At 43.1% G+C, this 27506-nt stretch overlaps 1 protein-coding gene across 5 annotated transcripts in view; it reads left to right on the top strand.

Moving 5' to 3' along the window:
* Positions 1-26659, top strand: part of KANK4 (KN motif and ankyrin repeat domains 4) — a 58013-nt gene extending 31354 nt beyond the window's left edge. For 3 of the 5 annotated variants that reach the window (XM_053313399.1, XM_053313398.1, XM_053313397.1), the window contains exons 3-10: positions 4093-6126; positions 8831-8942; positions 15700-15930; positions 16673-16760; positions 17935-18154; positions 22007-22149; positions 23361-23561; positions 25587-26659. In XM_053313399.1, the coding sequence (XP_053169374.1) occupies positions 4093-6126; positions 8831-8942; positions 15700-15930; positions 16673-16760; positions 17935-18154; positions 22007-22149; positions 23361-23561; positions 25587-25688 (3131 nt within the window). In that variant the 3' untranslated portion in view covers positions 25689-26659. The remainder of the gene's footprint in view (positions 1-4092; positions 6127-8830; positions 8943-15699; positions 15931-16672; positions 16761-17934; positions 18155-22006; positions 22150-23360; positions 23562-25586) is intronic. The other 2 variants (XM_053313400.1, XM_053313401.1) reach the window with 2 other exon arrangements.
* Positions 26660-27506: the final 847 nt, after the last annotated feature.

Below are 27506 nucleotides of genomic sequence, written 5' to 3'. Positions count from 1 at the left end.
GTTAAGCAAAATAAACATATTTATTTTATTGCAAACTTTTAGAAAGTATTCTTTCTAAAAAGTATTCTTTATAGAAAGTATTAGAAACTCTTAGTATTCTGGTAGTTAGTCTTTTAGAAATTTGCATGGCGAAGGGTTTCAGAGTCTGCATGTAGCAGAAAGTTGTAGTTGTAGGAAAACCTTGAAGGTGGTTCTTGCTACATAATTAGAACTAGGAGCGATCAGGATGGATCTTTCAGTACTTTAAGGAACCTTCTTTTAGCATAGTTTTCACACTGGTCTTTGGGAAGTGCCATAGCTCAGTGGGTAGAGCACATGCCTTGCCTGAGAAAGTCCAAAATCCCTGGCATCTGAAGTTATAAAAATTGTAGGTAACAATGCTAGGAAATATTTTTGCATTGGCCCTTAGGAGAGCAGCTGCTAGTTAGAATAGATAGAATGTTCAGGGCTGCTCAACTTCGGCCCTCCTGTAGATGTTGGCCTACAATTCCCATAATCCCTGGCTATTGGCCACTGTGGCTGGGAATTATGGGCGTTGTAGTTCAAAAATAGCTGGGGGGCCTAAGTGGAACAGGCCTGTCTAGCTAGACCAGGGATTCTCAAACTTGGGTCCTCAGGTGTTATTGGACTTCAACTCCCATAATCCACAGCCTTAGTGGCCTTTGGTTGGGGATTATGGGAGTTGAAGTCCAATAACACCTGAGAACCCAAGTTTGAGAATCACTGAGCTAGACCAAAGATCTGACTTGCTATAAGGCAACTTACTTGGTTTATATGTTGTTGAGCCAATTCTCACTTTTTGTAGCTAAGCATACAAAGTTGGCCATGGCCTCTGCTTGGCAGGAATTGAGCACCACTCAAGGCCTGCTTTGTGTGCCCCTGTACTTGCCTCAATACTTACCCTTCTGGTTTAGCACAAAAGTACCATGGCATCTGGTGTGCCCTAGCTGCATGTTTGTTTAAAAAAAGAGCAAGGCCTAGACAGCCATTCAGTTTTCTCTTTGTTGGACCAACCTTATGTGTGCATACCTTTAAGCACTGGCATGGTAAGAAAGCAATGTTGATGAATATGGTAACACCAACATGTGAATGTGAATCCTGCAGCTTTTAAAGCAAATTCGTTGCACAGGCTGCAGAAGCTGTCATTTGCATAATTACTAACTAGGATGATGATTTAGCAAATTCCTGACAACTTTCAGTGGTACAGTTTCAGGATTCAGTCCCAGAAAACAAGATTATACATTTGCACACACCCCTTTGGGACTATATCTCTAAGCTGACTTTACAGAGATGTCTTGGGTGACAAATTTCCTTTGTCACCGCAGTGCTTTTGCCTTGCAGATAGAGGCTAACTGCACAGTGATTTAGTGAAACTGCCTCGCAGTTGTGCCTAGAGCTACAGCCAGCATTTTAATAAAAAAGTATGCATACTGATGGAGGCTGGTTTTTCAGCTGTGCTGCAGTGGATCTGTGCTATTGCAGCCTTAGAGACAGTTTGAGAGTGGAGAAGCAAGCCAGTAGGATCAGCCCAATATATATTTTGCCACCCACTTCTTGCTTGGCATTTATATATTACTTTTTTATTCTGTCCTTCTTCCAAGGAGCTCAGAGCAACATTTTAGCTTCCTAACAACCCTACACAACAACATAGGTATACAGTAGTGAGACACAGTGAATTCAAATAGCTAAAGGTACAGTCCATTCCTGCACAGACACAGCTATGCCTGGAAGGAGCGATCAGCATAGGGCTAAATGAAGCCCTGTTACTTCCCTCTCGGTCTGCCCTTAGCATGTATCTTTGGGTCAGGGCTGAACAACTTTGGAGCCTCCAGCTGTTGATGATGATGATGATGATGATGATTATTTCTTGTTTATTGACTGGTTTGTTTTATCCAGACATCAAGTCCTTCCCAAGGACCTGGGATGGCTGAATTTTATTATCAATATTGTTGTTGGTTGTTTTTTTTGTAATTGGCTGATAGTGATTTCTGTGGCCCCTGTGGTGTTGAGGTGCTCTTCAAGTTGTTTTGGAATTGCACCCAGGGTGCCAATTACTACCGGGATTATTTGGTCTTCTTCTGCCACAGCCTTTCAATTTCAGTTTGTAGATCTTTGTATTTTGTTATTTTTTTCTATTTCTTTTTCTTCTATTCTGCTATCATCCGGTATTGCTATGTCAATTATTTTGACATGTTTTTCTTTCTTCTCGACTACAGTTATATCTGGTGTGTTGTTGTTGTTGTTGTTGTTGTTGTTGTTGTTGTTGTTGTTGTTGTTAATAATAATAATAATAATAATTACATTTATAAACCACCCCATCCGAAGGCTCTGGGTGTTGTACAACAAGTTTAAAAAGACACAAAAACACACACCATTAAAAACAACAACACAAAACCACAGTACTCAAAACAATTTAAAAACAATTCAAAACCATTTAAAATCAATTAAGATACTTTAAAAAACAAATTTAAAACCTTGGAAGGCCAGGCAAAACAAGTACATTTTAAAGGGCTCTCTTAATGGCTGGGAGCTGCTACAGAAAAGGCCCGATTCCGAGTTGCCACTAGTAACTGGTGGTAACTGGAGACAGACCTCTCCAGATGACCTCAACATGCGATGGGGGACATAATGAAGAAGGCGCGCTCTAAGGTAGCCTGGACCCAAGCCATTCAGGGCTTTAAAGGTAATCATCAGCTCTCATCATCCAACTAACCTACTTCGCAGGGTTGTTGTGAAAGAGAAACTCAAGTATGTAGTACACCGCTCTGGGCTCCTTGGAGGAAGAGTGGGATATAAATGTAAAAATAATAATAATAATAATAATAATAATAATAACTACAGTGACCAGTAGTAGTCCAATATCTGCAGGGGAGCCAACATTGTGCAGCCCTGATATAGGGGCATTCACACTGACTATTACACAGAGTGGAGGCTTGCTGCTTGGGTAACTTGTAGTCTGGAACCCTAGATAGGAGAGTGGTGGCAAATTATATAATAGGTCTGCATCATTCTCCTGTTCTGCATAATGTCCAGCATATCCCAAAGACTAGCCAGGAAGAGGGAGGGTGGAAGCAATCCTATGCTGCTGATCCCTCCCTATGTGCATGTTTACGGAGGACTTGTGTCCTGAGTGTTTCAGATAATCAAGATTCAAAAAGAAAAATTGTTATCTAAACAGGTGTTCTAGGCATTACGGTTGATTTGTTGTGTAAACTCTCCCCCCCCCCGCCCCCAATGAGCCCTTCTAGATAGCAATAAGCCAGGCTGTTCCTGCACTGTTCCAAGTGTAAGTTTACCCACCCTCTACAAAGTCCTGCAGACTTCCATCATGCTTCTCAGTGCAAACTCATGCTCTGTTCAGATGCCCAGTAGGGTCAACATTTGCAATGCCACCTGCCGTCCATTTCTCAGAAAAGTAGTAATTGGTTCTTCTCAGAAAGCAAGACCTGGCCAGCAGGTAGCACTGTGAAAATCATGTAAGGACCTGCATGGCATCTGAACACAGTGTTAATTCATGCTGGGAAGGACAATTGAAACCTGCAGGATTGTGTGGAGGTTGAGTAAACTTGTGCTTTGAATAGCACATGGAACAATGCAGCTTATTGTTTCACCCCTGCTAACTTGGCAAGGAGGCACCTTTTAACATGGTGATCCTCTTTATTTAGCAGTGGGAGAGTGACTGGCCTTATCCACCCACAGCACAGTACCTCCAGTGACTGTTGCTGGTGTCTATCTTGTGTTTCTTTTTAGAATGTGAGCCCTTTGGGGACAGGGAGCCATCTTATTTATTTCTCTGTGTAAACTGCCCTGAACCATTTTTGGAAGGGCAGTATAGAAATCGAATGAATGAATGAATAAAATTGTCTCCTGGACCCTCTGAAAACCTATTGACCAAAGACTACTCTCGAAGACAACTAGAAAGTTTAGATAGGAATTAGTTTATTATTTATTTATTTTACATATTTTTATACTGCCCAAAACTAACATCTCTGGGCGGTTCAGATCTCTCAGACTTTATTAGTTGTTGCTTATAGATTGTACATCTGTTTTTAGTTTTAATATATTTTTTTATTTTATTTCCTTGTATTTCAGCAGGTGACTGGGCACCAAAAGCAGAAGATATAGATCCCCCAAAAAGTCCTTATTCTGTTGAAACACCCTATGGCTTCCATTTAGATCTTGACTTCCTGAAATATGTAGATGACATTGAAAAAGGAAATACAATGAAGAGGATTCCAATTCACAGGAAGGCAAAGCATCCAAAATTCAGCACACTGCCCCGAAATTTCAGCCTTCCAGAAAATGGATCCAAAGCCTACTCATCCTCTCCAAATAAGAGCTTGTTCACACAAAGAAAGGCCTCCTTAGGGGCAAAGGAAAGCCCCCTTCTTGTCACATCCAGTGACACATCTCCATTTTCAGCCCATCCAAATGAGCCAAGCTGTAGAAGAAAAGCCCTCTTAAAAGAGACTGTCAAACAAGACTCCATGCATCATGATGAGGAGACGAGCAACTGCAGAGGGAGGCCTCAGCTGCTGAGGGCATCTAGTATGCCTGCCACACTGCCACCAAGCCAACATTCAGAGGAAGAAACTCAACCAGCAACTTCTCCGCCATTGACATATTTTCAGCCTTCTGATGGAAAGGGGGTAGAATTTGATTTTACTGCTGCAAACAAATCATTGGACTTCGATCACTCAAAAGGTTCTTCATTAATAGCCCCTATAGATGTAAAACATGTAAAACAGCACATTAATATGGCAGTCCAGGATAGCGAAAAGCCTACTGGACAGCAGGAGAAAACTATCCTTGTGCTAGACCAGCAACAGACAGAGCTTCCTAAGGAGGAAGTACAACTCAATGCTCCATGGGAAAACCAACACTTAATATCTCAGGAATTGCTTGTGGTTACTGAGAGTGTAGATGAGGAATGTGATGCAGCAGAGACAAATCCTTGTCCACCATCAGTCCAGAGTGGATTGACCTCTTCCAGGGCCTTGGAATACATGCCTGAAAACCAGATTCCAAAAGAAATAGAATTAAACATATGTGAGACTGTTCCAGAGGTACTAGAGGAGGATGAGGTTACAAGTTCTGATACTAGAGAGAAGGAAATAAACTTGAATCTTGAGCCTTTGCCCTCTGAAGAACCAAGCAAGATTATAGCTTTAAAGCAGCATATTGCCATTCTAGAGAAGCAGCTAAATAACAAAACTGAAGAACTTGAGCAGATCCGAGTAGTTATGAAGCAACAGGATAAGGAGATCAAAGCAAAGGAGAGGAGCATTGAAATGCTGGCAAGCTCCAGAGCACAATTAGAAGAAAAACTCTGCTTCGAGGGCACCAAAGAAATTAAACCAACCATGCAGGCTAAAAGTGTCCACCAATACCATGATGTCGCTGTGAATACTGAACGTATGCATGACAAGGTAACCAAGGAGGCATCTGACAAAGGGGTCAATGTAAGCATCAGTGTACCTACAGAGTCTGTAGGGTGTGAGGTGGAATATGGAGCTGATAATAAGAATATTCAGATCAAAGACATAAGCAGAAAGCTCTTCCATGCAGACCATGAGATATCAAGCATTTCTGTTAGTTTGGGGAAGTCCGATGGCACATTTTTTCAGAGACAGAAAGAGATGGAAGGGGATATTGACTCTTCCACCCTTGAAGGAAAATTCGGTGAGCTGAAGATTGATGAACACATTGATAATAGCAACTTTCAGAATGAAGTATACGCTTATGAAACACAGTTTTCTGCTACTAGTGTTTCAAGTGGAGAAAGCTGCTCAGGGATTGCTGATTCAGAGAGAGGAGGAAATAAAAGTGTTTTTAAAGAGTTTAAGCAAGATCTGAATGAGGAGGAAAGCTGCCCAGAACCAAAGGGTTCACCTGCAGATCCCACCGTAGGCCAGTATGTAAAAAAAATCCAGGACCTTTTACAAGAGCAGTGGATGTGCCTAGAACACGGATATCCAGAACTGGCCAGTGCAATAAAGCAACCTGCCTCAAAGCTCAGTTCCATCCAGAATCAGCTCGTAAATTCCTTGAACTTGCTGCTCTCTGCCTACTCGACACAAACTCCAACAGACAAGGAGAATTCAAACACGCAGTATCAACAGTTGGGTAAATAGTATTGGCTGAGCCAGTCTTCCTTTCTCTTACACTGGTGTTAGTCAGAGGTAGCACCACTGAGAAAGTCTGAATGAAATCAACATGTTTGCCACTTCAACAGAGAAATGATTTTTGTGAACCTAAAATATGCTTGTAAAATTTCCATGTCATTGAAAACAATAATTTTTCGAGACTAATGGAGATGACACTGAATATGACACTTCATGAAAGCATTACAGAAAGTGTATAAGTCAAATATTATGTCTCATAAAATAAGTAAGATCTAATATCCCTTGGGAGCCACCTAATGGCACAGCAGGGAAATGACTTGACTAGCTAGCCAGAGGTTGCCGGTTTGAATCCCCGGTGGTATGTTTCCCAGACTATGGGAAACACCTATATCGGGCAGCAGCGATATAGCAAGATGCTGAAAGGCATCATCGCATACTGTGAGGGAGAAGGCAATGGTGAACCCCTCCTGTATTCTACCAAAGACAACCACAGGGCTCTGTGGTCGGTAGGAATCAACACTGACTTGATGGCACATTTTACCTTAATATCCCTTAAATGCAGGCCATTATGCTAATAATACAATGCATTTCACTTAGACCATATCACTCTAGCACCAAAAAAACCCAACACACACCCTCTAAATCTGACGCTGGCAGTGATAATTGCCTCCTTCCTAACAGCAATATTACAGTGAGCTGTTGCTCATAGAAACATGCACAGGGGGTCTTAGAATCAGCACCCAAGTCCCAGTGCAGCAAGTACAGGTATTGCAGTGTAAACAAAGTTCCTCTTCCTTTTCATCATTGCCATGCAATGGGCTTATTCATGATGGGATGGGAGCAGGACAGGGATGAGCTTCTTTGCTGAATTTGCCAATGCTGCAGTGGTGGATGAATTTGCCACCACCATAGAATGGCCCTATGAAATAACCCATGCTGCAGAGTGTTGGCTCTTCCACAAGCTGACTTGCATTACCCATCTTCCTGTTTGATTGTCCTCAATCCTTCCTTCTGTCATGGAAACCTTTATTGGAACAGCTGTGGTAGAGACCACCTAGTTGCCACTGCACTGATGCCAGATGTCAGCTGAACTGTGAAATGGCTTTTTGACATCACAAGAGTTGCCACATGAGAATACCAGTAGAAGCCAATCAGTTCCTATAGGCCAAGCAGTCTAACTTTGGCTTACGTTTTGTGCAGTGAGCTGCCAATCGAAGGGAGAGTTGCATTCACTGTTTCCAACCACCTTAAACACTGCATGTGGTGCTTCCAAAGGTGGTGGTGGGATTCTACGCTGATTAAGGAGTGCATCATTGTGTGTGATAGTACACCCATCATTCTTATTGGAGTACCATTGGAAGTGCAAGGTGTGCTTCTAAGTAGGCATGGAGCCTCCCCACCTTTAGAAGCAGCACTGGTGGGGTTTAGAGTGGTGTGGAAACAGAGAATGTGCCTCTCCCTTGGATCAGCAGTGTGCTGCACAGAATGTAAGCCACCCTCATGGGAGGTTTAAGAGATGGTGTTCCAAGCCCTAGGTATAATGAAACCACTATGACAATTGTGTCTCCTTAACCCCTTCAAAATGCATCATGTCAATTTCCATGCCATTGGAAAACCTCAAATCAACCAAAGACACCACTTATGTGCTGGAATAGTTGTCACCTGAAAAAGACTTCTGGTTGTCATGAAGGCTATGAAATCCCATGTTAAAACTACCCAAGACAATAAGGATGAGCTTCAGTCTGGACCAGTTTGGCTACCTCAGCACCAATTTCTATTTGGAAGATGAGGCTGGGAGGTATACCAATCAAATCTCAAACCTATTCCAGATCTCAGACACAATGAACATGCATTTAGTGTTACAAAGAACAGGCCACATATTCCAAAAAGCTATCTAATATGTAGCATGTTCTTACAGTGTTGCCACTCCACCTAATCCAGTCCAAGGCTGGTGGTGGACAGAATTATTGATCAGAACCATCCGTGCCACCACTTGTCCAGATGCCTCGAATTAACTGAATGATGGTTTCTGTTTTAATTACTAGTAGTCTTACATTAAAGAGCGACAGATCAGTGACACCACTCACCTCCACTTTTAAATCTCGTGAGACAATGAAATAGGTACTGTCTCTTTTTCTCTTCCTCTGTGATGCATTTGTCTTTCTTTGTCATGTTTCCCCCTGAGTTCTATAGGCTTCTGAACCCTCCATTTTAACTGCATCTGGAAGACTACAGAGTATTATCATAGTCTGATATATTGCACCAGTGTTGTCACTGCTAGTATGAAGTATGTATTCATTCATCAGAAGTACGTATTCATTGGTACAAGCAATTTCTGGCCTCCTCCTTATGTTTCACAATGCTGTGGTTAGTCTGAAAAATATACTCTTTTAAGCATGGGTACTTTCCTTTGCTGGGGAGCTAGAGCTCTAGAATGTTCCAAAGTGGCTCTGCAAAGACACTGATGATCCCATCAGTGTGATGGCACAAAGAAGAATGCTGACATTTGCCAAAAGCCCCAGAAAACTGCTGTAACACATCTGCATATCTACGCATGGGCAAAAACTGTAGCAGGACAGTTTTAGAAGTGGGATTTAAATGGAAGACGGCGGTACCATTTTTAGCTTGTTAAAAATATTTTAGAAAATTAAGAATGAGAAACTCTTGTAATGTTTTTGATATTCTGTGTTTTTAATCTCTATTAGAAATCTCTCCAAGCACAAGTCTTAAATCTATTATGAAAAAGAAAGACACTGGTTTCCATTCAGGAGGTAACGGCACCAAAAAGAACCTTCAGTTTGTTGGGGTAAATGGTGGGTAAGCATCAATTGAAGAGACAAAACTGCCTTTTTCATATAATGGTACCATTGTGTGTATCAGAAGAGAGATAAGAGAACGTTACCATATTAAATAGAGTCTTATTTATTCCTCCTGCATTCTGACATCGGAGAAACTGCTGTAAAAGCTGGAAGGAAGCAATGGGGAACATATGATTAATAAAAATATTGGACATTACCTCAGTAATATCCATGAAGAATGAAGTTATTTGCACAGAAAATACAAAATCAGCACAAATTTTAACAACGAAATTGTACATTTTCCACGAAATAAGTATTAGGCCCTACAACAAGCAAAAGTAGCCATGCTAAAGGAAACAGATGTCGTAAATATACATATTTTAATTTCTGTGGTGAGAAACAAAAGTGTTATTTATATCCAGTCTGAACAGATATTGAGGTCATTCACATGACTGGGTTGGTGGGGCGGTTGATGGGTGGGGCAGAAGGCTGATTTAACTCATGTTTCCCCCAGATGACTGCTGCCTATTTCTGGAAGTGCTGATTGTGCTCCCAGGCAATACAAGCTGCGTGACTGCAGTGTGGAGCTTTGGAGCCCAGTTCAGTGTGTCTCAGCCTCCAGAGACACACATGATGCATTGGGGGATTCCCCTAGGAGATGGGTGCTCGCTCTAGCCACTCATCTCTGTGTCCGTTGGGGCTAAGAGCAGAGCTCCAGAGGCTGCGATGACGTGTCCCAGCCTCCAGAGATCCCACAATGTACGGTACAACATGCGCGATGCATTGAGGGATTCTTAAGCATTGGGGGATTCCACTCTAGGCACCCATCTCTGTGTCCAATGGGGCTAAACAACCCCCCAGCAAACACACGATCCCAGAGCCCGGGTGAAGGGCTCACTCAAGCCCTTAACCTTGACTAAGAGCCAGGCTACAAAGTGGGGCTAGGCGGCGCTGCCCTAGCCTGGGTTAGGCTGTGTGTGAGAACAGCCTCATTCTCTTGCTCATGTGCCTTTTTAAAATAAAAGGAGACCTCTCTTTAAGGCAGGTTCCCAAACCTTTTACTTAAGGGACTCGTGCTTGGAATTGTGTGTAGCACACATTAAAGGTATTCCCACAACTGATCCCAGGGCGGCAAAGGTGGTGCGGGGTGGGGAGGCCTTCCTACCTCCCGCCCTCAGACAATCTACAGGTGAAACTCGGAAAATTAGAATATCGTGCAAAAGTCCATTAATTTCAGTAATGCAAATTAAAAGGTGAAACTGATATATGAGACAGACGCATTACGTGCAAAGCGAGATAAGTCAAGCCTTAATTTGTTATAATTGTGATGATCATGGCGTACAGCTCATGAAAACCCCAAATCCACAATCCCAGAAAATTAGAATATTACATGGAACCAAGAAGACAAGGATTGAAGAATAGAACAATATCGGACCTCTGAAAAGTATACAGTGTACTGTGCTTGATTGGCCAGCAAACTCGCCTGACCTGACCCCATAGAGAATCTATGGGGCATTGCCAAGAGAAGGATGAGAGACATGAGACCAAACAATGCAGAAGAGCTGAAGGCCGCTAATGAAGCATCCTGGTCTTCCATAACACCTCATAACACCTCCATAACGCCACAGGCTGATAGCATCCACGCCACGCCGCATTGAGGCAGTAATTGCTGCAAAAGGGTCCCAAACCAAGTACTGAATACATATGCATGCTTATACTTTTCAGAGGTCCGATATTGTTCTATTCTACAATCCTTGTCTTCTTGGTTCCATGTAATATTCTAATTTTCTGGGATTGTGGATTTGGGGTTTTCATGAGCTGTACGCCATGATCATCACAATTATAACAAATTAAGGCTTGACTTATCTCGCTTTGCATGTAATGTGTCTGTCTCATATATCAGTTTCACCTTTTAATTTGCATTACTGAAATTAATGGACTTTTGCACGATATTCTAATTTTCCGAGTTTCACCTGTATGTCCGTCTTTGGTGAAACCAATACAGTCAGTGCTGCTCCGAGCACTGCATGTCTTGAGGTAGCAAGCATGAATTGTTCCCTTTGCTAAGCAGGTTCTGCCCTGGTTTGCATTTGAATGGGAGACTACATGTGAACACTGTAAGATATTCCCCTTAAGGGATGGGGCCGCATCTGAATGCTTGCATGAAGAAGATTCCAAGTTCCCTCTCTGGCATCTCCTAGATAAGTCTGAGAGAGTCCTGCCTCTAATCTTGGAGAAGCTGCTGCTGGTCTGTGTAGACCAGGGATTCTCAACATTGGGTCTCCAGATGTTATTGGACTTCAGCTCCCATAATCCACAGGCCTAGTGGCCATTGGCTGGGGATTATGGGAGCTGAAGTCCAATAACATCTGGGGACCCAACGCTGAGAATCCCTGGTGTAGACAATACTGAGCTAGATGGGCCAATGGTCTGACTTGGTATAAGGTAGCTTCCTATGTAATGAACCACATGACAAGTGTGGTGCATTGCGGGGAATCCCTCGTGAGCTGGGTGCTCTAGGTGTCTGATTCTGTGCATGCTCGGGTTGCATGCAGTCCAATCACATACATGACCCCTTAAATCTGGCTAAAGGCCAGGGTAAAAAAATTGGGCTACCTGTGAGGGCAATGCTGGGATTGGGCTTCATCCCGGAGCTCCACACAAGTAGCCCAACCCAGGCTGGGCTGCCCTAGAGAACAGCCTTAATATTGAACAGGTTGATGTTGATCCTCATGAGGATCTAAAACATCTTAAGAGACTCCACAGCACTTGGTTTCCAAGGAAGAAAGCCAGTTGGTTTTAAGTAGGATTAGTCCACTTGTTCTTATAAATCAAATCTTTCATAATTCACAGCCCACAGCTTCAAATTCAGATGAATTTAGATGACTGCTTTGCACATAGTAGTTACTTGTAATCTCATAGCAAGATGACTCAGACTATGCAGTGAGCCAGACATCTGTAGCATTGACCATATGATGAAGCAATTTTCACCATCGCCTGCATCAAACTTTATAGGTGACAATAGCAGGCCTGTACTAGAATTTGACTTCACCATGTGACTGAAGGCTGTAGATGACCACTACCCCATGTGGTTACAGTAACCTTATGGTGAGTTTATATTTGGCTACCACCACGTGATAGTTTGTCATCTGTATTCCTAAGCCCAAGACTTCTTTACAAAAGATACACAACTTTTTTGGCATGTCTACTTCTAGTAAATTTCACAGGCTATTGTTGCCATTCCAAAAGCTGACAATGAAGATTACAATCTTCTTCCTTCCCCTGCCTGAGCAGGCATAAAGGCCACTGATCAGTGTTCCCTGTAATGGGGATTCCCAGATGTTGTTGACTACAACTCCCATAATCCCCAGTTGCAATGGCCTTTGGCTGGGGTTTATGGGAGTTGTAGTCAACCACATCTGGGAATCCCTGTTACAGAGAACACTGCCACTGATAGCAATGGTGGGGGTACATAGAGGAATCTTAGGAAAGGGAAGAGGTAAGAGTAACATCAGGAGAAAGAAAGTTGTGTGCAAGTGCTGACTGCTCTGGCCAGTACAATGAGAACTATTACTCCCAACAACTACTTGGTGTTGGCACAGAGAGATCTCTAGACCAGTGTTTCTCAATGTTTTTGGAGTCATGGACCGATACATTCTTCGTGTGCAGTTTCCCGGACCAGCAGTTAGTCTAGGGGGTCACTCTCCACCAACCCCAGGCCCCCCAAAACAATTTTGTTCCGGTAGGGGCCACCACTGGGAGCTCTCCAGAGCTCATTTCCAGGCACTCCTCCTTGCTGGATAATGTTCATTTGAAGAAGCTAAATTAACATTATCCAGCAACAAGGGCTGCCTGCCTATAAATGAGCTCTGGAGAGCTTGCCCAGGCTCTGTGGATCCCAGGCCCCACCCCTCTACATGTGAGGGACCGGCACCCTCACGGACCGGTACCCAGCAGCTCACGAACTGTCACAGGTCCACGGACCGGTGGTTGAGAAACACTGCTCTAGGCTGTATTGGGGAGGCCAGTGCTACCAAGAATGGGTGGAGCACATAACTGAAGAGGTGGTCTCACAAGATGATCACAGAATAGGCTGAGTCTAGACTTACCTATGTCAGTATGTATCTTACCAAACATCTCATTAGGTCCTCCCAACACCACCTACTGGGCCTCAGCACGTGATCTGGGAATTGCTACTAAACTGAATAATGGATCTCTTCCATTATTATTATTGGAACTATCACCTGAGCCAAATAAACTAAGGTTAGTGGAAATCTTTCAAATGATTCCAGTGGAATTTGCTTCACACCCTATGAAAGCACAGGTGTATGCTTTCATATGGTGTGAAACTAATTCCTCTGGGATCATTTGAAAGGCGCCTCAGTTAGCCTACAGCATTATTGCCTTTCATGACTCAAGGTTCCAAGTTCATAGAAGTTGGAGAACTGATCCAGATCTGTCCAGTAGTCCACATATTCACATGTCCACATGTCTCATATGCATGAGTTTGTGAAGTTAGCTGAAAACTTTGTTTTTATTGAGACAAGCATATTTAAGAACATAAGAACAGCCCTGCTGGATCAGGCCCAAGGCCCATCTAGTCCAGCATCCTTTTTCACATAGTGGCCAACCAGTTGCTTCTGGGAAGCCCAGAGGCAAGAGCTAAGGGCATGCTCTCTCCCCTACTGTTAATCTCCTGCAACTAGTATTTAGCGGCATCTTGCCTCTGAGGCTGGAGGTGGCCTGTAGCCCTCAGACTAGTAGCCACTGATAGACCTGTCCTCCATGCATTTAACTAAACCCCTCTTAAAGCCATCCAGGCTGTTGGCTGTCATCACATCTTGTGGCAAAGGCTGATTATGCATTGTGTGAAAAAGTACTTCTTTTTGTCAGTCCTAAATTTCTTGGCAATCAGTTTCATGGGATGACCCCTGGTGTTATGAGAAGGGGGTGGTAACTATCCGTCTCTCATAAGACTAGAATGTTAAGTGTTATTTAAATGAAATACATATTTTTGTACTTGTATTTCAATACAGGTACAACAATATGAGAGCAATAATGAATATTAATATCAATAAAACAACAAAGCAGATTACTGGGCTACTGGCTAAAGGACATTAACTGAGGGGACTGATCACAAATTTACAGAATAAAGAACTTTATTCTTAAATAAAGTTACAGAATAAAGAACTATATTCTGTTCTGTACAAAATACAGAACAAAGTTACAGAATAAATAATGTAATACATGAAGGCAGATCAAAATCAAATAATAATCAAAATCAAATAAACATGACACGGTCAGAAGCAAATATGAAAAAAAGCAAGTGGGAATTTTACCATCAACATCAATAAAGGGAATAAATATGCTAATATTTTTGGAGATATTTTGCTTTGCTTCCTGAGTCTCAGTCTAACCAAAGAATGAGAACTAGGCAGTAAGGAATTGTTCTGGTCTAGATGGATCATTGAACTCTGACATATTAATTTATGAAAAAATGTGTTGTAGGTACATAAATCAGAAAGCTATTATTTGCACAGGTTAAGATTGCTTTGGTACCAGTTTTAAATGTCAGCCTTGTAATGAGCCAGATTTCAGTATCATGTGCATAGCTGTCCACATAGAATTTCCTGTCAGGTTTTCCTGTTGTCATCTGTGATCAGTGGAGAGTCTCTTCTATGGATATTGTTATATATATGCGACCTAATAGTCACGAAAAGGAGCAACATTGTTCATGGAACTATTGTTCAGCCATACTTGGATAGTTAGCAAGCAAGCATCAAGTACATAGAAGATGTTACTGAGACCACCACTCCTGTAAGAGGCCAGTACTGTTATGTTTTATTCAGTACATTTATGTTTAGCCTTTCTTCTATCATGGAATTTAAGGCAGCATACGTAGAGTTCCGCAGGCACTCATCTGGACAATGACCAGATCTAGACTTATTTATTTATTGTTAAATTTATATACCACCTTTCGTTAAACAATCCCAAGGCAGTTTACAGCAAAATTTTAAAACAAGATTGTAAAAAAGACGCAATTAAAATATTAAGCTAAAAATATAACACAAATCTGATTAAAAATTTAAAAAGCATAAAAGCAATACAGAGTACAAAGAGCAGCAGCAGAGACAATCAAATAAAAGTCTGGGTAAAAAGCCACGATTTAACATGCTTTCTAAAAAGCTGTGATGGAGACTGAGGAACGAATAGCCACCAGGAGAGCATTCTGGGGGCAGTAACAGAGAAGGCCCTGTCCCGCGTGCACCACAACCGAGCCTCGCTCATTGTCCGCACTGGGAGCAGAGCCCCCTCAGATGACCTTGTTAACGGGGCAGCAACCCTTGGGCCCTCAGGTATCCTGGGCCCAAATTGTTAAGGGCTTTAAAGGTCAAAACCAGCACCGTGAGTTGGACCCGGAAACAAACTGGTATCCAGTGCAGCTCTTTCAAAATGGGTGTGATGTGCTCCCACTGGGCAGCTTGCCGACTTGCTTAGCTTTAGCAAGATGGTTTCATCATGAGCCTCATACCATACCCTGGAACCTAAGGGTTATTTGCTGTGATAAGCAGCAACCTGCAAATTGCTTGAACATGAACCTGAAATACCTTATATCTGGAAGAATTAAAACAAACCCCCATGACTTCCCCATGGCTTTGACCTCTCAAAACCAGCTTGAGATTTCAAAGTTAAGCATGTTTTGGATCCACTAGTTTAAGCTCTTTAGTTGTTAAGCGATGAAAAGCTGAATAATAACACCTGGTGTCCTCACTCAGTTATGAAACAACATCCAGTGAAGATTCAAGTTGTGATGAAAGCACCTCAGAAGGGAATTCAGATAGTGAAACTGAGAGGAAATATGGCCATGATGAACATAAATGGCAGGATGATGGCACTGAAGGTGAACATCCAGCATCTGGAACTTCCCAGAATATGAGAAGAGACTATAAAGATCCAGAAGAACTAGAAGGAACCTCAAGAGCAAGCTCTCAGCACAAGATAGAGAGGTAATCAGAACTGGAATGGCAAACCAAGATTTTATATGAACGTGTACAATGACTTCAGGTGAGGCAAGCAATCGTGGCTTCTCTTCCACATTACTCTGAAAAACCATTTCCCTCTGCCATCAATAGATATATCAATATATGTTGAAAGAAACAATAGTTTTGATTGGCTTCTGTGGCAATAGTCTACCAGTAAAGATATGATATTATTGGTGGTTCCATTTAGGCTTTTATGCTGATTTGTGTCTCTCACAGAGGAATAGTTTTATCAGTATGCATTTTTGCAGTATATTCTTACCTGAAGAGCACATGATGCATTTATGTGTGGATCTTTGCCTGAACTCTGGATTAGCTGACTAACTAATGTATGTTGCATGCCAGTAGTCAAAACTGGCAATAAAAAAAGACAGGTGAAAGCAGTGGGTTGTCTGCCCTGTCAAGGCCTTACCCCAGCATGCCACTGTATACCCACACATGAATTGGCATACTAATTCTTGTTATTGGGGGAAACACTTTTTTCTGGGAGAAATGACCTTGGCAAGCTGGATATGGCCATTGGGACATGCCCTGATCAAAACAAATTCTGCCCTTCTCACGTACCAGAAATATTGAAAGTCAGTGCCGTGTAATGGTTAGCATACCAGATTAGGACCTAGCAGACCTGGGTTCAAATTCCTATTCAACCATGAAGCTCTTGTGCTATTTATTTCCTACAGTGAATCCATAAGATGTTCTTCATTTTCAGATTTAAACCCTCTGCAGATTTTCTGAAAGGATGCCAGATCCTGAGCAAACAGCTGTCGGAAATAAGGACCACCAAGGACAAATTACTGGTACTGGTATTTTTCAGTTACATTTTAATTGGTTCTCTTTGAACACATATAAGAAATGAATCACATCACAATGAGAATTTTTGACATTACTGAAAAACTAGCAGTAACTGCTCAAAGGCACTCTGTGATTAACAGAGCCCCTCTTTTCAAAATCCAAAAATACTATTATAAGCACAATCTCTTGCAATCTCTATGTGCCTGTTTCTGTGTCTCCTCAGTCCGAACTTAGCCCGAGGACACACGATACCCAGTAGCCAGGATAAGGGTGCAAGCACAGCCTTAGCCTCAGTTAATAGCCGGGTTTCTTAAGAAGTTTAGGCGGGTGGGGAGTGGAGGGATCCGTGAGGATCCTACTGCTTCTCACAACCAGCCTAACCCTGGCTAGGTTGCCCCAGGCTGGATTAGGGTAGTCATGAAAACAGCCTCAATGACTACAACAGCAAGTGAGAAATTGTGTTTGTGAAGCAATAGCTCAGATCAGATACCACAGTCAGCAGGGCTGGCCTCCAGGTGAGATGTACTGATGCAATCATCTCAGGTGATTATTGAAGGGATGTGTGTGTGTGCTGCGCCCACTTTTCCTTCTTCCTCCCCCTGCCTGCCCACCACCACCACTGCTTGGCTCAGCAGCATGTGGTGGGCTAGAGTAGGGCCCAAAGAGCTGTTCCTAGTTGCTTGTATTTGAACAGGAAGAAGAATAGAAGGACAGAGCAGAAGAGGAAGTAGAAGAGAGGTAGGGAGATGGTCTAGCCCTTCTCCTCTGTTCCACTTCCACTGCATCTCTTTCTCTCCCTCTCTCTTCCTTTTCAAATTCAGTGTGGAAAAAAGAGGAGTGGCTCTCTACACCTGCTGGCTGGCCATATCAGATTACTGCTGCACACTTCAAGTAAAGAGGGGGTGGAGGCATTTGGAGCCTTGCTTTAAGGGCTTGAAGATCTTGGGTACCCTGACAGTTGGAGCTATCCTATCACTTAAAAACACAATAGAGTGTTTGAAGTCTATCACTTCAGTCTCCAGTGTTCAGTAGAAGCAGTTTACACACATAGGCTGGGGTCTTTGAGAGCTTACTCAGCTCCCATAGGATCAATGGGCAATTTGGTTGGGATTTCAATTGTGAGGAGGTTTTCACACTGAGGAGAGTTTCATTACTGAAATAAAATGTTGGTCTATTTAGAGACACACTTTAAGCACCATCTGCCAGGAGTGGTTCCGAATCTCAAGCAGGAAATCCTCCAGCCCGGAAATTGTTGCAGTGTATCTCCAAGAAGTCGAGGCAATTCACCCACAGTTACAGAACATAATTGTAAACTTAGCTGATGGGAATGGAAATACAGCACTTCATTACAGTGTTTCTCATTCCAACTTTCGGATTGTGAAGCTTCTTTTAGAAACAGGTAAGAACCCCTTAATTGCTTTTTGGAGCTGAAGATTCTTTTTCGGTTTGTTGTGTGTTCAGTGCCTTCCTTGACTGCCTTTTCATCTTTATTCTTAATGCCCAGTCTAGTTCTTCTCTTCTTTTGGCATGATTACTGCAATCTTTTCTCTGGCTTTCCTTCATTATGCCTTGATTTTGCTTTGCCTGTACATGGGCCTCAGCAGTGGTTCTTTTTCTTTCTTTCTGCTTGCTTGCTTGCTTGCTTCCAGTTCATTCCTCATTGAATGCAAACTTGTTGCCCTTGCTTTTCGTATTATTAGTCCAATGCTTCTGTTGAAATCTTCTCCCACATACAGTATGTTCATCTTTGAAGCAACTCATACAATCGAACAGCAGTAAGGTAGAGTCTTTAAATCCAACTAATTGGAGAGTCAGTTCACACTATAGGCAACAAACAGTGAGCCGAGTCTCACAATCAGTGAGACCCGGTTTCTGCAGCAGAGCGGGGAGAGCGATCAGAGCGGGAGCCCTGGGCAGCTGGATTGGCCACCCACACAATTGCTGGCTCCATGACGGAGCCAGCGGGGGCTGGGAAGCTTGGGAGCCGCGCAGCCGCACGAGTGCACAGGGCATACTAGGGAGACCCCCAGAGCTGGGAGGCGGCTTTTTGCCTCCCCTCCAGGGGTCTACTCGTGAGTAGCCACGGCTGCTCACAATCGGGAAGCCCAGGTTTGCGGCCCACTCGCTCCGCAAACCCAGGCTTAGGGGAGGGCTACAAAAGTGGGCTAGCCACTTGTAAGCCACTAGGCTTGCCTGCGAGTCCGGTGGTTTACACGAGCAGCAAAAATCAGGCTAGGCTCTCCTAGCCCAATTTTTGCTGCTCATGAGAATAGCCCCAGTGTGTGTGTCCAAGTATTCGGAGACATGTATCTTTTTCACACTTTATGGTGTTTAGCCCTGCATATACAGTACCTGTATGCATGTGGCAAGTGTATTCACTATATGGATGAATTGGCTCTCAAATATAGATCTGGCTGATCATAAACTTGTAATATCCACAGTAGGAATTACTAGCTATCTATATATTTATCTAAGATGTACCCATCGCTAATCCCATGCGTGGCAGCTCTCGTGAGAGTTCGTGAGCGAGCTGCTGGGGAAAAGCGAATGGGTGAAAGAAATGGCAGAGAGAAAGAGGTGGAAGGGAAAGTGCTGAGGACGGACAAGGGAGAGAAAGAGGTGGCAGGGAAAGTGGTGCAAGGGAAAGCACCAAAGATGGATGGGCGAGGGAAAGCAGCTCTGGGGAAAGGATGGACGGGCAAGAGATAGAGGTGCCAGGAAAAGTGGTCCAGGGTGGGGAGCGGCACCAGGGGCGGGAGGAAGCAACAGCGGGGGGGGGAGTGGTGGAGGGGTGCAGAAAGTGGTGGCGAGGAAGCAGCAGGGTGGGAAGTGGCAGGGAGAGAAAGTGGTGGCAGGGCGGGAGAGAAAGTGGTGGACAGGCAGGCAGCCCAAAATGGGCTGAGAACAGGGAAAGAGCCAAGGGGGAGGGAAGAGGAGGGGGAGGGCCATGAACAAGGGAGGAGGGCTAAGAACGAGGGGCAAACCCAAGGCGCAGATGCTCTGCACCCTGGCCAGCTAGTACTAAATAATCATGAATTGTGTCTTACAAGGGTTTATGACTGCAATAGGAAACTAAAACTCAGTAATATAACTGCATTCTATAATGACTGAATAGTAAGGTCAGATGTGAAAGAGTAAAATGTCTTTCTGAGATTTTTATCCAGTAAATTCATGCATGTATTTTCCAGCAAGAAGAAAGAGGCTCTTTGACTTCCTCGTTGGCATGACAATCTGTAAAATGTTAGGGAAATGCCGTATTATCATATGTGTCTATAAACCAATTGTTGCACTAAGACTTTCAAGCCACCCCAGAATATTGAAACAAGGTTGTTTTGTTCTTTGGGTAGATGCCCCCAGGCAACTATATTCAAAGCTACACATTGAGTTTAAAAACTAACTCATTACAAGTCTGTGAAAGAAGGAAAATAATAGCATGTTCTGGAAGGCTAGCAGTGATGCAGGACAATGGCTTAGAGACAGTGCAATGCCCCATCGATCCAAGAGCATGGTGCACACGCTCATTCAGTGCCTCTCCAAACTGTATCCAATGGCAGGCTGCAGTGACAAACCTCCCATTATTCCCAATGGCAGGTTCTTCACTTCAGCAATGACAGCAACATTAGTAGTGACAGAGCCTCTCCAAACCTATTAGCAGGGTGGACATAATTTGGAGAGGCATGGAATACGCATATGTGCCCCTCTCTTGGATTGGTGGGGCGCTGTGCTGTATGTAAGGTCCTGTACTTTCTAACTGCTACTCTTCAAGTAGAGTTCTTTCCTAATGGTTCTACTGTTAGTTAAAGATGTCTGAGATTAAACCTCAGACTTTATACTTGCAAAAGTATACGTTATACTTTATACTTATACTGATTAAACTGCTTTCTTCAAACTTTTCCCATGCTTTACTCACCTATTTCCTTTTGCACAGGGGCGTAGCTATAATTGAGCGAAAGGGTTCAAAGAACACGGGCCCCCAGCTCCTGAGGGCCATCCAGCTCCACCCGATTTTCTTCATTGTCTCCCTCACTCTGGGGGACCACCAGAGAGAAGGATGAACATGGGCCCCGTCTCCCCTAGCTATGCCTCTGCTTTTGCAGTCCTACTTTTGTACTACTTGAAGTTAGGACCATCAATGCATAATAGAAGGGAATACAAGCAAAGTGTCCCAATTGAGCTGGATCTAGTGGCTAACATTCTAACAAAACACATGAGTTAGGAGCCTCTGTGGGAATGTGATGGGGGTCTGCACACAGCTCCCACAGCCCTCTGTGTGCCCTCTTGTGCCAGAGGATGAAACTTCCCAGCTCTGCCCCACAAGCACTCTGTAGGAGAAGAAACATGTTGCTCGCCCTCAGGACTGGGGAAGTGGCACTCAGGCCCCGTCACGTCCCCACAGAGCCTCCTAACGTGCACAGTTTGTTAGGACGTCATCCAATGTATATTCTCCTTATTTCTTCAGCACAAACCAAGCATACCTCTTCCTAGTATGGCACTCATAGTACCTCATTCATACTACTCATAGTACCTATTTAAGGCACATATTGAATCAAATATTCCTCACAGATATTTCAAGTGCACTTCCTAGCAAACTATTTTGGGTCACATACTGATCACTGTATTCCTCTAGGGAGCTTTTCACTCTGCTAACCTGTGCTGACCAGCGATCACAACGTTGTTACTATTTACATATCATTTTGCATTCATGAAAGAAACACTTGGGTGGGGCTAAGGATTTCTTCCCATATGTACATCATTCTTCCTTTCTATGACACTGCCAGTACATCTGGTTTGGACCTTCATTTGGGATGGAAGTGGGGTCAGTCAAGAGCCCTCAATTTTACTGTTGATCTCATTTGAGCCCTTGGTTCTTTTCCTTTCAAATATCTAAACAAATTAGAAGCTGACATAAGTTGAATGATTGCTATTCCAGTAAAAAGGAATGTGAAAAGTGCTTACATAAGCCATGCACAATCCAGACAACCTTTGAGAAACCTCCATGAGATATGTTTGTGTTCATTTTTCTCATATTGGCTCCATGTTTTGTCTCTAAGCCCTTGTCCTAAAAGAAGACTTGCATGTCCCCTGCAAAATATGGCTCTGTGAATTAAAATCCCATCCTGAATCCTTAGAAACTTGAGTTGAGCAGAAAAGTCTTGGCTTCTTGGGTGATCACAACTAATAAATATTGCCTTACTTTGTGCTTCTCTGACTGCTGGTGGACATAAATGAAAAAAATGTATATTTTCTTTAGGTGTCTGTGATGTGGACCATCAAAATAAAGCCGGGTATACAGCAGTCATGATCACACCACTAGCATCAGCAGAGACTGATGAAGAGATGGAAGTAGTCACAAACCTGTTGAAAGAAGGCAATGTTAACATAAGGGCAAGTCAGGTATATTAAAGTCTTTCACTATATTTCATTTTTCAAGTGTCAATAACTACATAGACAAAAAGAGCTTTTTTCATATGATTATGGATATCCAATATTATTTCTTAAGTTGTTGAGTCAGCATTGTCACCCTGAAATATAAAATTTTGCTAACATGAACCAAAACCCCTAGGCTTCCAATACTCACTAACCAGCTCAGTTCACTGAAGTATAAAAGGAAAAAGTTTTCAACTTTAGCAGGTATGCTATTGATGGGCTGGATCTATATCTTGTACTGCTGTTGTTCTACAGAAACAAAAAGTGGAAAGCAGGGTTAAGAAAGTTTGCATTCTAAGGAGGGTGTGGTTTGAGCCATCAGAGTAGACCATGAGGCTTTTCTCAAGCACAGCCTAACCCAGGCTAGGGAAGCACAGCCTGGGTTAGGCTGTGCATGAGAACTGCCCAGATTGGGCCTGATCCTGGCGGGGCAGCACCACCTAGCCTAGATTTTTAGCATGGGTTAACGGCTCCAGTGCGCCGTTAACCCAGGCTCCAGGACTGTGTTTCTCCTCCTGCTATGTTTAGCCCGAGTAGACACAGAGCAAGCACCTAGATCAGCCATTTCCTGTTGAAATCCCCCAATGCACTGCTATCGGTGTGCGGTGCATTGTGGGATACCTGGAGACTGGGAAGCAGGAGCAGTACAGATCGTCAAGGTGTGCAGCGGTGAGCCCTCCTAAAATTATCATCTGGAAGAAGGTAAGTGGAGCACAGCCTTTCTCCTGCCCACCACCTGCCCGGTCGTGTGCATGGGCTCTGAAGGATAGAAAATGGACTTGTGACTATAGTGGACTAAGTTGAAAGATTGTTCCCATATCTAGTAACAAGCCAAGCCCTCTCAGTTTAACTTAGGTTTCTGTATTAGAATAGGTACATGTAATTCTCAGCAGAGAGACCAGGAGCATGGTCAGAGTTTTGCATTTCCTGAACTTCAACAAAATGACTGCCACCAGTACACTTCAGAACCTCATCCAACTTTGGGCAAACCATGTTATGGGGAGTGCACATTTCTTAAAGAACAGAGGGCATTAACTTTTCACCTTCTTCCTTACATCTTTCACACTGTTTGGCCAATTCCCACATTAAAGGGCTAATTGCTAATTGGTAATTTTTCTGAAGAAAATAATAAATGATATGCAAACACTAATTATATCTCTTGTTACTGGGATTTCTAGGGAGGCCAGACTGCCTTAATTCTGGGGGTGAGTCATGATAGAGAAGATATGGTGAAAGCCTTGTTGTCATGCGGTGCTGATATAAATCTTCAAGATGACACTGGGTTGTCACCACTAATGGTTGCTTGTCAGTACAGTAACATCGAGATTGTAAAGCTTCTCTTGACCCATCCAAGCTGTGATACCACATTAAATGACAAGGTGAGAGACATGCATGCTTGCATCATGTGCAGTAGAGAACAGTGATTTCAGTCAACATTCAAACTTTTGTTTTGACATTACAGGCATTTTACTGAAAACCGCATTACTTCTGGCAGATCTGGTCTTGACTTGCAAAAGACCTTGAGCATACGGTCGCTGTAAAGACAATTTAGTTCTTGGATGTTTTTATTTTCCTCACACTCACATGACATCATGGGTTATGTAGTCTTAGCTGACCACCATACTAGGTGTAAACTTATATGAATATATGGTGCAATGCAACAGTGAGCAACATAAGCATGCATGAGAACAATCCTAAGAGCGCTGTATACAGTGGCCGACATCCAAAGCAATGAACCGCAGGCAGGAGGAAGGTGCCCCAGTATAAAGCTGTTGCACTAGCTAGTTGCGCTAAGTCTGGAGCTTACATTCAAGACCAGTGTTGTGCAGCCTCGAGCCTACTTTCCATTGTGCAACTGCAGCATGCCTCATTTCTTTGAGTGGGAACTTTTGTGCAAGAGCACTATAGTGTTATACATTTCCAGTCTGGCGCAACTAAGCCATCCTCTTGTGTTAGCTCAGCAGTCCTCATTCTGCATGTAGTTCCTTGCTTTGGACTGTAGACTACAAAACTCATGATATAGCAAGACTCTGAGTGAAGTATATATGTACACATGCTCAGTTTGGGAAAACAGATTTCAGTGAAATGTTTCTTGGAAAATTCCACACAGCCCAACTGAAAAGGCAGGCAAGGGAAGTTCCTGGTTTCTTTTGATTTGGGGCAGAAGCTAGACTTCTCTGCAATTCTCCTTTTATTTGAATCTATTGAGCTTTTATTTAAATTAGCAAAGTGCTTTATAGACTTGTCCTCACAATAACTTGGTGAGATAGATTCTCTATTTCAGTCTATTTCCAGATAGAGATCATCCTGTCTTTTGATAATCATAAAATATAATCATATCTTTTGGAAAGATATGATCACAAAGACTGTGGCTTGGCAGGGATTGGAATCCATGTCCATCCACTGAACCTCTCTGGCTCTCACTTCTAGAGAAACTGATTTTTCTTTCCGCACAGTAATTAAAACTATTTAGGGATTTGGGCAACAAAACAATTTGTGGGAAATCACTCCAGATTTTTAAGGAAGTGTCACTCAAAGTCTACCAGTTGAGCCCCATGTAATTGAGCCTATGTTGGGCTGATTTCAGATAGGTTAAAAAGCTGCCAGGTAGATTAAATACGCAGCAATTTACCTCCTTTCATAGTTTGGTTTACTTCACCGGAAGCACTTTTCTTATATTGGCAGAAGCTAGAGAAAATGCTCTATATAATTAATTAGATCCAGATGAGTCATGTCAAGGTTTGTCTTAAAGTTAAACTGCCTTGGTTCTTTAGCAGACATTTCAAGCCAAGTGAGTCTGAGACTGGGCCATGACTTGTAATATGTCTCTAATTGCATTCACACTAATACAGCTGGAGACCATCAGCATTTCCTTCAACAAACAGTCCATGTTTATTCTACAGGAAATTTAGTGTGATGCTGTTGAGATAAAGAGTCTGTGTTAATGAGCAACCTACTCTTTTCGACCACCAGAAAGCCCCTATTTTCTTTTCCTTTTTGCAAAATGAGGCTTGTTCTATTGGAGGGTTCTATGGATTGGTCTGCCAAAATGGGAAACTAATAGAGTGAAAAGAGATTGTTGTAATCCTTCACATACTTAACCTGGAATGCTTCTGAAAGATGCTGATTCATAAATGTCACCAAAATTGGCTGAGAATTCTCTCATGTCCTATCTAAGAAGAGATAACGTGTTTGCTTATAGCAGGTGCTTCATTGTTATTGTAAATATGAGGGTCCCCCCCACTTTACTTAAAGTAGAAAGTAAACGTTCTTTAAATATTTAAATATGAGCTAAATATGATCTTATGGTTTAAATATGATCTTCTGATTGTCAGGGGGAAGTAGCAGGACTAGGAGCACTGACATAATTATAATCTTCTTTTCTTTTTGTCTTTTTCATGTAGGCTGGTAATTCTGCTTTGTCCATAGCTGTGAAATCTGCCCACATGGAAATTGCAGAGCTCCTCCGGACCCACATAAAGCACAACCGGCCTCTGAATACATAAAGGGAAATAGAACATTCTATGTGCGGGAATGAGAAATTGATAACAAAAGACTCATTCTTTTAGCCAACTCTGTAACCAATTTATATGCCAATGATCGTAGCTGATAACTGCTGATTTCTCTACTTATGGAATGGAGGAACTATGTCAGCTATTTGCATACATTCCTAATAGATGAGTCAGTCTCTTAAACCTGCTTTTTGTAGCCTTAACCTATGCACAGTGGCACAAATAACTCCCCGTGGTTAGATTATTGTGTTGTCTTTTATTAACAGTAATTGTACTTTCAGAAGTCAGGTTTGCTAGTCACTTCTTAAGCAGGTCTCAGCTTTGAGCTTATTTATGAGGTCTCAAAGCATTTATTCTTTGACAAGCACAGAGAAGCAGGTTGACTGACCCTGAGGAATAGCACTGTGTTTTCCAAGAGTGACAGCATCAAGTATGCAGTTTTGTATGCTAAAGGGTAAGTGCTTCAAAAGATGACAACATCGCACCAAAGCTGTTCCAGGTTCAATAAAGGCAGTGGCGTTGTGAGCTCTGGAGGGTCTTCCAACCTGCCAAGCCCGACATTCCTCACTATTTTAAGGGTGGGAGCACTGCACCCTGCCATGCCACTATTTCCTTCGGTCGCCCATCTGCCTCCTTGCTCTACCTCTGTCTCCTCCTCCTCCTCCTGCTGCCACCGTCATTGCTCCTTGGCACTCGCAGAGGGGAGTAAATAGATGGACTGGTTCCTCCAGCCTATCTATCCACCTCAAGTGCTGGCCAGAAAATGGTTGACGCGCATGCGCCCTGATGCATCAGGCACATGAATGGTCGCTGCCATTTCCCAGCTGGTGCTCATGGCAGATAGGTGGGCTTTTTCTGTCTCTGGCATGTAGGATTGGAACCTATCTATGTGCTCCTCACTGTGAGCACCAGTGGGGAAATTATGGTGGCAGCAGAGAAGGAGATAAAGATGGAGAAAGAGACAGAGGCAGCAAGACATGGGGCGGGGGGCGGGGCTGAGGGACTTGCTCCAGGCCCCACATGAAAATGGTGGGGAGGCGAGTTGAGGGGGCAACTGGAGGAGTCTTGGTGGTTCCTCTTGGGGGGAGGGGTTTCCTTGGCAACTGTGTTCTTTGGACACGTCCGCCCAATTACAGTTGCCCTGAGTGAAGGTATAGATAACATGGGATAATTTTTGTGATATTTAATAATTCTGGAAGCCTGATGCTATCATTCTGTGCCAGAAAACAGGGCACTCTGTATATGGCAAAGAAGGCAAAGCCAGGTAAGTCTTACCTGCCTGATACATACACTCTCAGTTTCCTCATCTCTATTGAGTCTAGTACTGTTGGGCTCCACTGGACCCTAAAAGTCCATTTCTGGTTGTTGTGAAGGCAGTCAGAAAGTCCCTCCTAGTTGCTCCATGAGAACAGAATATATGACTTCATGTAGCATCACATGAACAACAGGACAACTATAAGTCCAATAGCACTGATGCCCCTTTGCTAAAGCTATGGTTATTACATGATCTCAGTATTGTTTGTTAAAGGTAAAGGTAAAGTGTGCCGTCAATTTTGACTCTTGGCGGCCACAGAGGCCTGTGGTTTTCTTTGGTAGAATACAGGAGGGGTTTACCATTGCCTCCTCCCGTGCAGTATGAGATGATGCCTTTCAGTATCTTCCTATATTGCTGCTGCCCGATATAGTACTAGCGGGGATTCAAACCGGCAACCTTCTGCTTGTTAGTCAAGCATTTTCCCGCTGGGCCACTTAAGGTGACAAGGCTTTATTAGCAATTAATGTCCCAAGGGCCTAAACGTTGCATTCCATGGC

The sequence above is a fragment of the Hemicordylus capensis genome, chromosome 4 (assembly GCF_027244095.1).
Source record: "Hemicordylus capensis ecotype Gifberg chromosome 4, rHemCap1.1.pri, whole genome shotgun sequence".
NCBI classification, from domain to species: domain Eukaryota; kingdom Metazoa; phylum Chordata; class Lepidosauria; order Squamata; family Cordylidae; genus Hemicordylus; species Hemicordylus capensis.
This window is presented reverse-complemented; position numbering and strand designations above follow the sequence as displayed.